Source organism: Zootoca vivipara, chromosome 5 (genome assembly GCF_965207765.1).
Source record: "Zootoca vivipara chromosome 5, rZooViv2.hap1.1, whole genome shotgun sequence".
NCBI lineage: Eukaryota > Metazoa > Chordata > Lepidosauria > Squamata > Lacertidae > Zootoca > Zootoca vivipara.
The window spans coordinates 67,569,318-67,582,665 of record NC_142588.1 but is presented as its reverse complement, the minus strand read 5'-3'; the positions used below and the strand labels follow the sequence as shown (position 1 = coordinate 67,582,665).

Sequence of the window (13,348 nt, the reverse complement as noted above, 5' to 3'; positions counted from 1 at the left end):
CTTTACTATGACTTTACTGTTAACACCCAACTATATCTCTATACCTGGATTGGCACCTCACCCTAAACTCGCTACTTACCTTCTGTTATCGTTCCAGCCCCAGAGGATTCTGTTAGTCCATAGCCCTGTCCCACTGGGCAACAGAAACAGATGTTCATGAATCTCTGAGTTGCTGCAGAAAGTGGAGCTCCTCCACACAACAAGACCCGAATCTTCCCACCCAGCAGCATCCGGACTTTCCGGAAAATAAGTCTAAAAAGGTTAAGAGTATGGTTTTATTGCTGAATAAAAATAATATCAATAATAAAGAACACATGGAAATCACTGCATATAGCAAGTTCTGCAACATATATGGCACAATTTATGTGGAAATTGTTCAATTCTGTATACTTTTTGATGTGTTTTGCTTATTATTTATAATTTTATAGCTACTCTTATAGTTAGCCGCTTTGAGCATGGTTTTTCTATGGAAGGCAAAATGATTAATTCTATGCATGCTTATTGAGAAGAAAGTCTCACTGATTTTAATGGGAATTACTTCCTAGAAAATGTGTGTAAGATTATAAACAAAGACAGATGAGAGGGAATACAGATTAGGCAACTGAGTAATATAAATGGGTTTGTTCCCCTTTTAAATACCTTATTATTCTTACTACTTAAATTTGCATCCTGCTTTCCCACATACATATGCCCAAAGAGGCTCAGAAAACAATGGCAATACTCTTCAATTTATTTCCAGGCTCAATTCATCCAGACTACCAGATTTGTGTATTGCTACCTAGCCCTATCTTCTAATAGCCAGCAAAAGTGTCCTGATTCCATGACAGATTCAGCCATGCAGGCCGCTCTTCATCTGTCCATCTCCCCGAGGAAAATCTTCACCCCTTAAGGGGAAAAACACGCACACCACTCCGTCAGTTACCTACCTGTCACACAATGGAGTAGTGTAGCCTTTTGAAATCTGTTCCATCTTGTAATTATAAGCCAATATAAACAGATTGCGTTGGAAACTGGACATTTCGTTAACTCGATTCATGACATTTTTGTAGATTCGATCCATGATTTCCTAGTTACAGAAATAATTTAGGCGTATCAAAGCAAGCCAACCACGGGCAATAAATTTTAAAAATAGATTTACTGCACAGGTCTCTGAGGGCATTAGTATTAGAGAGCATTAGAGGGGGGCAGGCCAAATTTGACAGGTGGGCTTTGGTTTTCAGAAGTTCAAAGAGCAGAGTAGGGCTGCTTGAAAGCCCTTTGCAAACATCCCCATGTAGCTCCTGAAACCTCCTAAAACAGGGCCATAAGGAGCAGTGCCGTGTTGTTTACAAAGGACTGTTTGAAAGCCCTTTTCCTAACTGTTCTGCACTGCTCCTGAAGTCTCCAATCATCAGAGGTCTGAGGAGCAGCACAGAGGTTTTAAAGAGCAGTGTAGGACTGTTTGGGGAAGGGCTTTCAAACAGTAATAAATAATAAATAAATAAATTGGGGGGGGCTGCACTGATGAGGAGAGAAGAGGAAAATGAGCTTTATTCCACTTGTGATTGTCAGGATACATGTCACAGTAAATATTAATACACTGTTTTAAGCAACTTATTAATAATATAAATTGGCAGGATTAGTTTTATCATTGTTGTTTATTGAAAACATGAATTCCTCAAACTATGTGGATATTTCAGGGAAGTTCCAGAAGCAGGAGGCATTTAGTGAAGCAACAAAAGACCTGCCATGGGATCCTACATATTATCCCCATGCACAGTCCCATAGTGGAATGAAGCATTACATGGGAACCGCTTAAGCGGGCAGTACAGAAATTCCTACGGTACTAAACTACCTTCAAATCATCATCTCATTGTATGTGACTCTTGAAAAAGGCAGGCTTCAAATGCACAACTTACCGGCACAGCTGCCATCAGAGTTGGCTTCAGTGCAGAAACATCACCTTTACTTCCTTTCTTTATTTTAGAGGACTAAAAGAGAAGTGAAGAAAGCAATATGTAACCTTAAGTTAGTCTTCATCAAAAATCCTCTTGTTTGCTCGGTGTAAAAGATGCACACACTGGAAAAAAATCATGTTTCACCATAGCGCTGAGTCAGAAAGCATCTAAGACATATTTTCGTCAGAGATATTGAAACAGATACCCTTTTAAGAAGACAAATACTTAATTTCACATATATTTTAGAAAAGTTTAAAAATGTGTAATTTGATACTATGATCCAAGATTGTTTTCAATGGGTAGTTGGACTCAAAATGTTGTGTGTACAGTTGGAAATTGGATGATGCAGAGTTTTTTTGGGGGGGGGGATTAGTCACGTTATGCACTTACATGCCAGGCAGTATCAGGGCAGAATGTACACAAATTATTATAATAATTAATACTGTAATATATATTTATTTATACCCTGCCCTTCCTGGTTTAAAAACCGGGTAAAATGCACTCAGTTTCCATGCTTAAAACAAATTGCCCTAACCATGCAAAGAACCTTCTTTTAGGACAGAAACACCACTTATTTACCTTCATCTTTGGGCAGGCAACCCTTCCTTGTAACTACACTTAAAAGTGCTTTTTTTTTTCTCCGCTGAACTGAGGCAGATTCATAAATGAATCATTGCTGCATAGTAGATGCGAACTACTGACTCCTGTGAAGAAGCCACCATTGATGCAAGGTCTAAGCAAAGCAGACTGTGTGCTTGTTCAGCTTTTTCCCCTTTTAATGTGGGGTGTCAGATGGGGAATTTGTGTAGCAGAAAAGCGTGCTTTTAAAAACCGTGCTATGGTCTGATTTGTTTGGAAGTGGGAGAACCTTACCTGATCACTTAATGTTTGAGGTGATGAGTAGCCAATACGGCATCCGTGAGTCAAGCAAACAAGTTCAGCACTTAACTCCAAAACATGAGCAAGTGGCAAGTATCCAATGTAGGTATCTTTCTCTCTAGGGGAATAAGAGAGAGAGGTTACGGTAAACTCTGTGCCAAGTTGTGTCAACCCACTGCTTGAGGCTGCAGCAGCAGCATCTAAAGAGCATCCTGGCACAACAACTTTGCAATGCTGGCATATTGTCATATTTAAACAAGAGCAGACCAAACTATACGTTCTCCTCATGTATGTGGTTAACCACTCTGGCAGCACGATTTACCAGAAGTAAGACTACCCTTCCCCCCCCCTTAAATCAATAAGAACATTTCACCACTATAATTAATTAGTTCAGTATCAACAGAAAATGCAACACCATTGGGGGGGGGCTCTGTTCCACAAGGTCTCCCCATTTGGCCTGTGAGGCAGTTTTGGCCAAGTCACACACTCACCTGCCCTAGCCCCAAGTCATAGGACATCAGTTGTCGGGGAAGGAAAATACAGGGCTAAGCCAAAAGGGCGGTTGCAGGCACTGGTGTTGTGAATTTTTCCTGGCGTGGTTTCATTTCAAAAACAGGTCACTTGATGTTACTGCAATTTCAGGTACTGACAAATAGACGCCCCCACCCATTTACCCATGGATGGGTGAGGTGTTCCCCATCTCTGCAGTGTAAGCTTCAACTATCATAGGTTAAATAAAGCTACAGGAAAGCCCTTGTTCCAAATAGCTCTGAGGTTTCAATAAACACGTTCATCTTTGCATACAATCACACTAGTGCAAAAAAGGTCTGTTTTTTGTGATTTATCATTCCTGACAATCTATTTGTACCAAAAATGGTACTCTTGCCAGACTTGCAAAACAGCCACAGAACTTCTCTTTTCTGAATATCCAATACTAAAGAACATAAATCAGAACAATCTCACCACATATATTCCAACATTTTAGGTGAGCATAAAGAGTTCTTACAGTAGGGGTTCTTTTTGTGCAAGAGAAGTTTAAGTAAAGCTAGCATTGTACTATATTTCTCTAAGGACGTTAACAACATATACACTAATGCAGGCACCCCCAAACTGCAGCCCTCCAGATGTTTTGGCCTACAACTCCCATGATCCCTAGCTAACAGGTTCAGTGGTCGGGGAAGATGGGAATTGTAGTCCAAAACATCTGGAGGGCCGGAGTTTGGGGGTGCCTGCACTAATGTGTTCATTTCAATAATTTTAGTGGTAAAGAGATAAAACCGTCATTTAGGATTACATGTGTTACATACCCAAGATTAGGAATCCTTTCAGCCATCCCAGTTATGGCAGAAATAAGATTACAATGTGAGATCATAACGCCTTTTGGTACACCTGTAGAACCACTGGTATACATTATTACTGCAATGTCCGATGGCAACGGTCTCAGCTTCTGCTTGTTGGCTGCAACTTAAACAAAAAGGAGAAGCAAGCATGAAAACAATTTGAAAGAAAGAAAAATTGAAAGATTATGAAAATCTAAAATACTGACTACTGAGTTACTCTTGTTGTAAACCTTAATGTGTTCTACATTTTTAGATGTCACCATTTTGAGCCAATGAGTGAAGTCCGAGCTCTGACTGATAAGTGGTTTCTCTGGACACTAGGGAACAGGAACCCTAGGAGTCCTAAAGTTCTGCTGTTTCCCGCTACCCTACCATACACTTTTCCTGCTTCAATCTTATTTTCTAGTAGTCCCTGGAATCTTCGTTTGCCCTTCATGTTTTACTAGCAACCAGGATGCATCTTTCCACTGGTGGGTTTGCCTGATATCAGGTATTCCTTATAAATTATTTTCTAAAAAATAAAATAAAATGCTGCTACGCAAACTCTGTATCCTGATTAAACAAACATACGCTAAAAATAATAGGTATCGACACAACACCCATCCACCACATACCCTGGGCAGAATATAGCTGGCAAGATATAAACCACATTTAGCATTATCAGGTCTTAGATTTCCTTCACTTTTTTTCCAGAAAATACTACCATTAGTAAAAAGAAAAAAGTATACGTACAGTTTTCTGTTTTCTCTCCCATAGCTTGAACAGATGACATAGTGTGAACGATTACCCCTTTGGGGAATTCCGACCATGTTGTTGGTGTGCCATCCACAGTAATAATATGGCGCATCAGAGGAATCTGAGAAGCAATACTCTGCAGAAAAAGATGGGACACACAATTTAATTGCTTCCATCTTAATAATAATAATGCCCTACATTTGCAGTTCTATACTTCAATAGTTCAACCTGCTGTAAATAGAGCACATTCAAAAAATTTGATGTCATCTAAGCTGCTAACAGTGTTAATATATTTTTAAGGTATATTCTTTCAGTCGTAACTTGTTTTAACCCTATCCTTTTGGTTGCAAATTGTTTTAACCAATTTTAAGATTAAATTTTCACATTTTAACTAGTCCTGGAACCTTATGGTGAAGGGTAGGTAAAAAGAGGGCAGGTTGATCAATTACTATTTACTACCACAACCAGCCAGTTGTGATATTTCAATATGTTTAGAATAAACAGTATCAATGTAATTTATAACACTAAATCTTCTGACACTAAAAACAGTGTGAATAAAAGTTCTAATGATGAACTTAAAAGGCATGGCCTTTCTCAGCTGCCCATTTCGCTTGTCCTTTTCCCTCAGAATGCCATCTTCTCTATATATCCTCCTCCTCCTCCTCCTCCTCCTCCTCCTCCTCCTCCTCCTCCTTCCCACTCCTTCCTCTAGCCATCTTATCTTTTGGTTCCCTGGCTCTGCTGCTACAAATACTTTTAGTGAATTATAATATAGATTACACTGGGGACATATGGTCCCCAAAGTGCTTTTATGGTTACACTGTGAGTCAAGATGTTGGCCTATGAAGCCAACGATATTTAACAAACCCTTTTATGGAAAGAAACTTCAGATCTTGCTTCCATGCTTCGTTCAATTAGAAGCAAATGGAGAGCAACCCATCCTGTCACGTCTTGACAAGTTTGCAGGCTCCACCCCCCCCCCCAAAAAAAAGTGTTTAGGCTGTATTAATGGCTAACTGATGTACACAACTTTTTATAATGTAAGATCAAACCGTGGCAGCTAGATTACAAATTCAGAAGAACACAAACCCCACCCTCCACCAGAGCAGCACCTCCTGACTTGCTTCGGGGACAGATCCAGGACAGGGTGGGAGGTTCCCAGCAGGGCAGATTGGTACATGATCCAGGGCCAAGAGGCCACAAATAGAAGCCATGGGGCAGAATAGCCCTACTAACTGCAATACCACTGCAGTCCCCAAAGGGTGACAACATCCAAGGGTCCAAGCAAAGTCTATCCAGAGGGCGGTGCTAGTCCATATGCTGAAACGTATTTGAGAGTTTTCACTAAACATGGGTGCGTTCTAAAGTGCTGGTTATGACCTACAAAGGCTTAGGTCCAATACCGTACTCCCTCATATGAACCTGCCTGGGTTTTGAGATCTTCAGGAGAGGCTCTTCTCTTGGTCCTGCCACAGTCGCAGGCACACTTGGTGGGGAAACAGGGAAAGGCCTTCTTGGTGGTTGTTCCCAGACTCTGGAATTCCCTCCCTGGAGAAGCTAGACTGGCTCCTTCCTTACTGTTGTTCCACTGGCAGGTGAATAACTTCTTCCAACAGGCTTTTTGGGAAATTGACAGCTTCCAATGAATGGGCTGTTGCTGCACTGTTTTTATTGTGATTTTTTTTGTTTTATACATATTTTATATATGAATATAGTTTAATTGTTTTTTCTATGACCCCCCCCCCAAATGTTTTTTGAGATTCTTGTTTTTAACTGCAAGTTGTCTTGAGCTCCAGCAGGGGGAAAGGTGGGATATAAATATATATAACTACTACTACTACTACTAATACAATACCAAGAAATGAAACATTTATACATAGCACACCGTCCATATACATGACACTTTGCAAAAATGAAAAATTGCCCACATTCCCTGGAATGTGTGTCGGTGTCAGAGGACTATCTAGTATTAAGTTAATCACCACTTTGGGGGGGGGGGCGCACAGTCCTTTTTTAACGTAAACTATAGGTGCATCCAAATCATTTACACTTCCGTAATTTTCTATTACATAAACCTGTAGAGCAAGAGAGGAAAAAACCTGCACTATATGTATATCACATTTTCCTCTACCGAACCAAACAAACAAACAAAAACCACATTTGTATACATGCATCCAAATCCTTACCTTCAGTTTTGTTTGCATCAATTCTCTGCTGGTAATAATGGTTGTCACTGCAGTTTCATTTAACCCATGTACTATTGCAGGGCCTCCTAGAGTGGCATAAAGTGTAACAACTGGGGAGGAAATGAATAATGAATTTTCTATTATTATTAATTATTATTATTAGAAACATATACTATAAATGTCCAGGATACAAAAGATACACTGCATGCTGAAAACGTCTCCGTACACTGCTGCTTCAAATTCCAAGATTTCAAACTTTGAGAAACATAAAATGCAAATGTACTTTGGTCTCACTATGCATATTTGTACTCTGAAGAATTGCAGTCTTATTTTCCAAAGCCACATTAGCAGGATCCCTCTTCTTTTCTTTACACAAGAGCTAATGTGAAATTTGAGTTCTACACCACACTCTCAACACAGTATGAGTGAGCAGAGCACAGAAAGGACTTCCACCTTAGATACTTCCCTCCCATATTATCATAGGATCATAGAACTGTAGAGTTGGAAGGGACCACGAGTCCAACCCCCTGCAATGCAGGAACCTTTTGCCCAATGTGGGGCTCGAACCCACGACCCTGAGATTAAGGCTCTCACGTTCTACCGACTGAGTTATCCCAGTGAAGTAATATTTTAATGTAATTACTTTAAGACAAGGGTCAGAAAACTAAGGCCTACAGGCCAGATCAGGTCCAGTTGCCTTCAGGATCCGGCCCGCAGACTGTCCGTGGATCGGCGTGGGGATTCTGTTCATTCGGGCTGTGCCATTCCCCCCCCCCTCTTCCTCACACACTCCACGGCGGCGCCTCCTCTCTCTCTCCTCCTGGCTTCTCCCCGCCCTGCCTAGAGGAGGAAGGGGGCTGGGCTGAGCTGCCTGAGCGCCATTTTAAGCAGCCCATTTTAAGCAGTCCAGAGCCAGCCCTTTCATGCCACTAATCTTCCCTCCACCGCCGCCCTGGTGCTCCTGTGGGCTAGAGAGTGGAGCAGATGAGCTCGCTCTGCCTACCCATGAGAAGCGGAAGCGGCAGCAGCCCCTGGGAAGGTAAGCACAGAGGCTGCGGCTGGGGCTGGGGAGGAGGACTACTTGCCCCCCTCACCTCTTCTTCCAGCTCCCCCCGCCAAGGGTGCTGCTGCTCCAGCCCACCACAAGGTCTGAGGGACAGTGGACTGGCCTGCGGCTAAAAATGTTTGTTTGCCGACTCCTGCTTTAAGAGTTGCTTTCATACCTGCCAAGTTCCTCTCTGAAAAATAAGGGACCGGACCGGAAGTAGCATACCGGAAGTAGTGTGGCGGCCATTTTGGAACTGGGCAGAGCAGCATCAAAAGTCGCTTCTGAGCATGCTCCGCCCAGTTCCAAAATGGCCGCCGCGCCAGAATAAACCGGGAAAAATCCGTTTTTTTGGCTGGGGACAGCTGGAACCTGGGGGTTTCCCGGGGAAAACGGGAGACTTGGCAGCTATGGTTGCTTTGGGCATACAATTGCCATATTTTTCCGTGTATAAGACAATGTTTTTGGGGGGGCATCTTATACACGGGCATCTTATACACGGGTATACAAAAATTGGGGGCATCTTATACACGGGTACATCTCCCACCATTTTCTTAAATCAGAGTCCCCCAAAATAGGGGGCGTCTTATACATCTTATACCTCTCCTTATAGACTGAAAAATGCGGTATTCTCCAAACAAACTTGAAAAGCAAAGAACATTGGCCACAATTATATTTAAGTTCTTATGATGTAGCAAAATTTGGTTTTGCAGTGGCAGAAGGAGTATCTAATATTTGCAGGAATGTGGCACTCTGATCACCTGCTTGGGGACTTTGGTTTCAGCTAGTCTCCTCAGCACTGAGAAAACAGATGGTGGCTTTATTACTTTAGCAGGAAAGGACCTTATACACAGCAGTCTGTATGCAACTCACTGCTGTGCACAACTGCACAAAGATCTGGATCAATTCAGGAATTCTACAAATATAAATGGGTTTGCTTTATGGACATCAGAGCTGTGCATCTGCACTGCTCACTTGAAAGCAAGTTCTGCTATAACGGACACATCCTGATTATTGTGCAAAGTGCTTTAAAAAGCAGCCTCTGCCATTTTTCTGACCCCAACCATAGCTTTGCTATGTAATGCCAGCCATCTCATCATTCTGGTCCTATGCATGGAGAGTTTCTGTGTCAAGTGTCAGCCACTTCCCAGAAGCCACAACAGTAGCCTGGGACTTCTCAGTGTCAGAATGAAAGCCTGGGCTTGGCAGAAGTATGTTAACACAACAAAACGGTTTCCAGTAGTCTCAGCTTAAAGCTATAACATGTATAGCTTAAAGCTATAACATGGACATCAGCTCATACATCTCAGCGAACATGTTTAAGATGACTATACACATAAACAGCAATTAACCTACACAATATGGGATTGTAAAGTGCTTTTAAAAAGATATCCACACATATTTGTTGTGAAAAAAATGCTGTTGCTTGCTTGTAGATTTTGAAGTGTGCAGTTGCACCTGAAAAACAGCCTTGTATGTTGATAAATCAATACCATGTAGTGTAATCCTAAAAAGTTCAACAGGACATTTCATCAGGCAAGTGTGCTGTAGAATTGCAGCCTTATACTCAGATACAAGATCCTGAAATTGACAGGCTTAGGCATACAATTCAGCTATTAGTTGCAATGTAGTTCTTTGGAGTCACTGGTTACAACACAAACCATTTTCCTTGATTCAAAAATCTGAATGGTTGCCGTGAGGGTATTTAACAAGGAACACAATTCCAAACTGTTTCAAAGCAAGTACACATGTACATTGTTTTCTTTAATTTGGTGGGAGCAAAGTACAAAAGATTGCCTTTATTAGTTCCCATGTGCTCTCTGTGCTCAGTCCAATGACCCTCGTTATATAAACACAAGATTTCCCTAGCAGGCTCTCAGCAAGCCGAGAAAGAGAGAGTATAATCTCTCAAAAAACAATTGATATTATTCACCTAAAAACTGGGGGGGGGGGGAGATGAACGAAGTGAAAAACAATTAGGCAGTTAATGAAATCAAGAAGCTTGTCCAGTTTACAAAATGCTGCACTGATGTCATGGAGAAAGAGATAAAGTGAGCCATAGCAGCTGCAAGTTATTATCGTGCAGTCTGATCCGCTGAGTTGCCACTTAACACTGTGTATAGCACTTCTTCATGCACACATAAAATCTGATTAAAAATTATGGTGTTACAAACTGTAAAGTAAAAGCTGCCAGGTGTAGATTTGTTACTTTCTAGCAATGACAAAGGAAATCAGCCCTGAGTGCTCACTGGAAGGACAGATCCTGAAGCTGAGGCCCCAATACTTTGGCTACCTCATGAGAAGAGAAGACTCCCTGGAAAAGACCCTGATGCTGGGAAAGATGGAGGGCACAAGGAGAAGGGGACGACAGAGGACGAGATGGTTGGACAGTGTTCTCGAAGCTACAAACATGAGTTTGACCAAACTGCGGGAGGCAGTGGAAGACAGGAGTGCCTGGCATGCTCTGGTCCATGGGGTCAGAAAGCGTCGGACACGACTAAACGACTAAACAACAACAAAGCAGAAAAAGCTGTCAAAGACAATTCTTATTAGGGAGCTATTTTCAAATACTTACACTTAAAAGAAATTAATTCTGGACAGGAGATGGGTGGGGGGGCTAATATAAGGGACATGCTGTACTGTTTGTCTCATTGGACCTTGGACAATGTTCATTCACTTATCTCCAAAGAATAAAATATTATCAAGAACGAAAATCAGGGCAGTTTTGGCTAAATATGCACACAAGTTACCATAACAATCAGGCAGAAAAATCCTTTAAAATAACAATAAAGTTTAAAATGCAGTTAGTCGATGGAGGGGACATGTGCCACAGAAGAATGAAGATTTAAAAAAATAAGCACAGTTAGATCAGGCCTATTCAGGAAGAGCAGTACTTGGCCAAATCTAGATTAGCAAACATATTTCCTTGAAAAATTAAACAAAATTTAATTTGTTGCGTTTCACTGCCTGCAACTGAAGTTTCAGAAACGACTACGTGAAAAGCATATGACAATATTACCATCTGCCAGCAAGTAAGTCAGCCAAGTTCATTCATTTGACATCACCAAATGCTGTGTCACGCTGTGAGCTGAAGCACGTCTCAGAAACTTGAAACATCCACTTAAATCCCCACCATCTCCTTTCCTACCCACCCCCTTTCAAATGCAAATTTCTTGATTCCACACATTTCAGCATTTCCCAACATTGTCACATTGCTTTAAACCAACCCTTTTGAAAGTTAAAAGTTTTATAAAGGTCTAAGTGGAACTTGCCACAGAATTGCAGTATTTCTGATGGTGTTTTTTATCTATCTATCTATCTATCTATCTATCTATCTATCTATCTATCTATCTATCCAGCTTTTGGGTACTTTAATAACTCTCATTTTTTAAAGACAAACAGCAGGGGGGGGGTAAAGGTAAATGTAAAGGTACCCCTGACCATTAGGTCCAGTCGCAGATGACTCAGGGGTTGCGGCGCTCATCTCGCTCTATAGGCTGAGGGAGCCGGCGTTTGTCCGCAGACAGCTTCCGGGTCATGTGGCTAGCATGACTAAGCCACTTCTGGCGAACCAGAACAGTGCACAGAAACGCCGTTTACCTTCCCGCCGGAGCAGTACCTATTTAACAGCTTGCACTTGACATGCTTTCGAACTGCTAGGTGGGCAAGAGCTGGGACCGAACAACGGGAGCTCACCCCGTTGCGGGGATTCGAATCGCCGACCTTCTGATTGGCAAGCCCTTTAATAACTCTCCTTATTTATTTATTTTAAGACAAACAGCAGGGGGGGGTTAATTATCCATAATGCTGCCTTCCAGTGTAATTTATCTCTTTGCAGCAGTGTTTTCCACAATGCCCCCTGCAGGTAAGTACTGAGCTGAGTTCAGATGTCATGCCAAATTATGAACGATGGATTTGTGACAATGAGCTTTATTACCACACCACAATTCTGATTACCTCTCTTCGCTCCAAGGTGTCAGCAAACAATAATTTACTATTTCACCCAAACCAAGGCAAACCATACTTTGCACACGCCATAGAACCAAAGTAGATATTACTTAAGTCTCTCTTGATTCACAATAAGGATATGCAAATGTGATGTGGATAGTTGTTGTTTTGAATTAATGAGTGTTTGACAGGGGGGAGAGAGAATGCACTGGAAATGCATTATGTATTTGTGTACAGTATTACAGGGTTACAAGCAGCTATAAAATGGATTATAGGAGCATTTTCATTACTTTCATAAACATATTCCAAGAGGTCTGAGTATATTGTGCATGCCCCATGTGCTCCACAGATTGCTGGAGGGGGGAACTAAACACTCCCTACAGAACTATGAGAGGCATGGCCAGGTAAAGGCATAGGACCTACTGGTGAACAAGGCGGTGATGGAGGAGGAACTTACCATGGAACCACAGAGATGAACATGGAGGGAAGGAAGATGCAGAGCAGAAGCAGCCAAGTCAGCTAGTAGTCATCAGATCATATTTGACTCAGCTAGTTTTCTAGTTGCGATTCTGTCTATTAAAATAATTGAGATTCCTAACTGCAGGGGGGGGGTTGGACTAGCTGACACTCAGGGTTCCTTCCAACTCCACTCTCTGTGATTCTAGGGAAATCCCATATGCTTGATTGCCAGAATGATTTAATAGTAAAGGTGGATGAAGCAAGTCACAGATAGCAGAGAACTGTTGGCTCTGAAACTAAATGCAGAATATGACTGGGAGTGAGTAAAATCCTTTTTTCCTAGGAAATCTTTATGGTTAAGAGTGTTGAAGTTTTTATTGTTGTAAAAGATACCGGATACTGCAATTTTTTATGAGCGGTGTACTATTTTATTGTAGTATTGTATGATTTGGTGATAGCCCTCGGCTACGCAATAAAGATGTGAGATTAATGGGGGGGGGGAAGAAGCAGCAAAGATCATCACTCAATCTAGTAGTGAACTAAGCTGCTGAGTGCTTAGAGAAACAGAGCTCAGAGGGGAAAACATTCATTCGCTGAGGAACAGGGAAAGGCAAAGGTTTTATAAACTACTTTTTTAAAAAAAACCTAAAAATAAAGAGCCATAATGAGTCCCCACAGCAAAAAAAAGGGGGGGGGACCATTTGGAAAAGAACAACAAAAAATGGAAGACGGGAATGTCAAACTTGAACTTCCTCTAAGCTTACCATCTCCCTACCATTGGGTTGCTCTTGTCTTTATTTTGATTAAGTATATTTTGTG

At 41.6% G+C, this 13,348-nt stretch overlaps 1 protein-coding gene across 6 annotated transcripts in view; it reads right to left on the bottom strand.

Moving 5' to 3' along the window:
- ACSL3 (acyl-CoA synthetase long chain family member 3) overlaps positions 1–13,348 on the bottom strand; it is a 60,840-nt gene that overhangs the window by 14,937 nt on the left and 32,555 nt on the right. For all 6 annotated transcript variants that reach the window (XM_088670840.1, XM_088670836.1, XM_088670837.1 and 3 more), the window contains 7 exons: positions 7,078–7,187; positions 4,889–5,027; positions 4,124–4,280; positions 2,811–2,934; positions 1,899–1,970; positions 927–1,066; positions 80–252 (listed from right to left, as the gene is read on the bottom strand). In XM_088670840.1, coding sequence (XP_088526966.1) covers positions 80–252; positions 927–1,066; positions 1,899–1,970; positions 2,811–2,934; positions 4,124–4,280; positions 4,889–5,027; positions 7,078–7,187 — 915 coding nt within the window. The remainder of the gene's footprint in view (positions 1–79; positions 253–926; positions 1,067–1,898; positions 1,971–2,810; positions 2,935–4,123; positions 4,281–4,888; positions 5,028–7,077; positions 7,188–13,348) is intronic.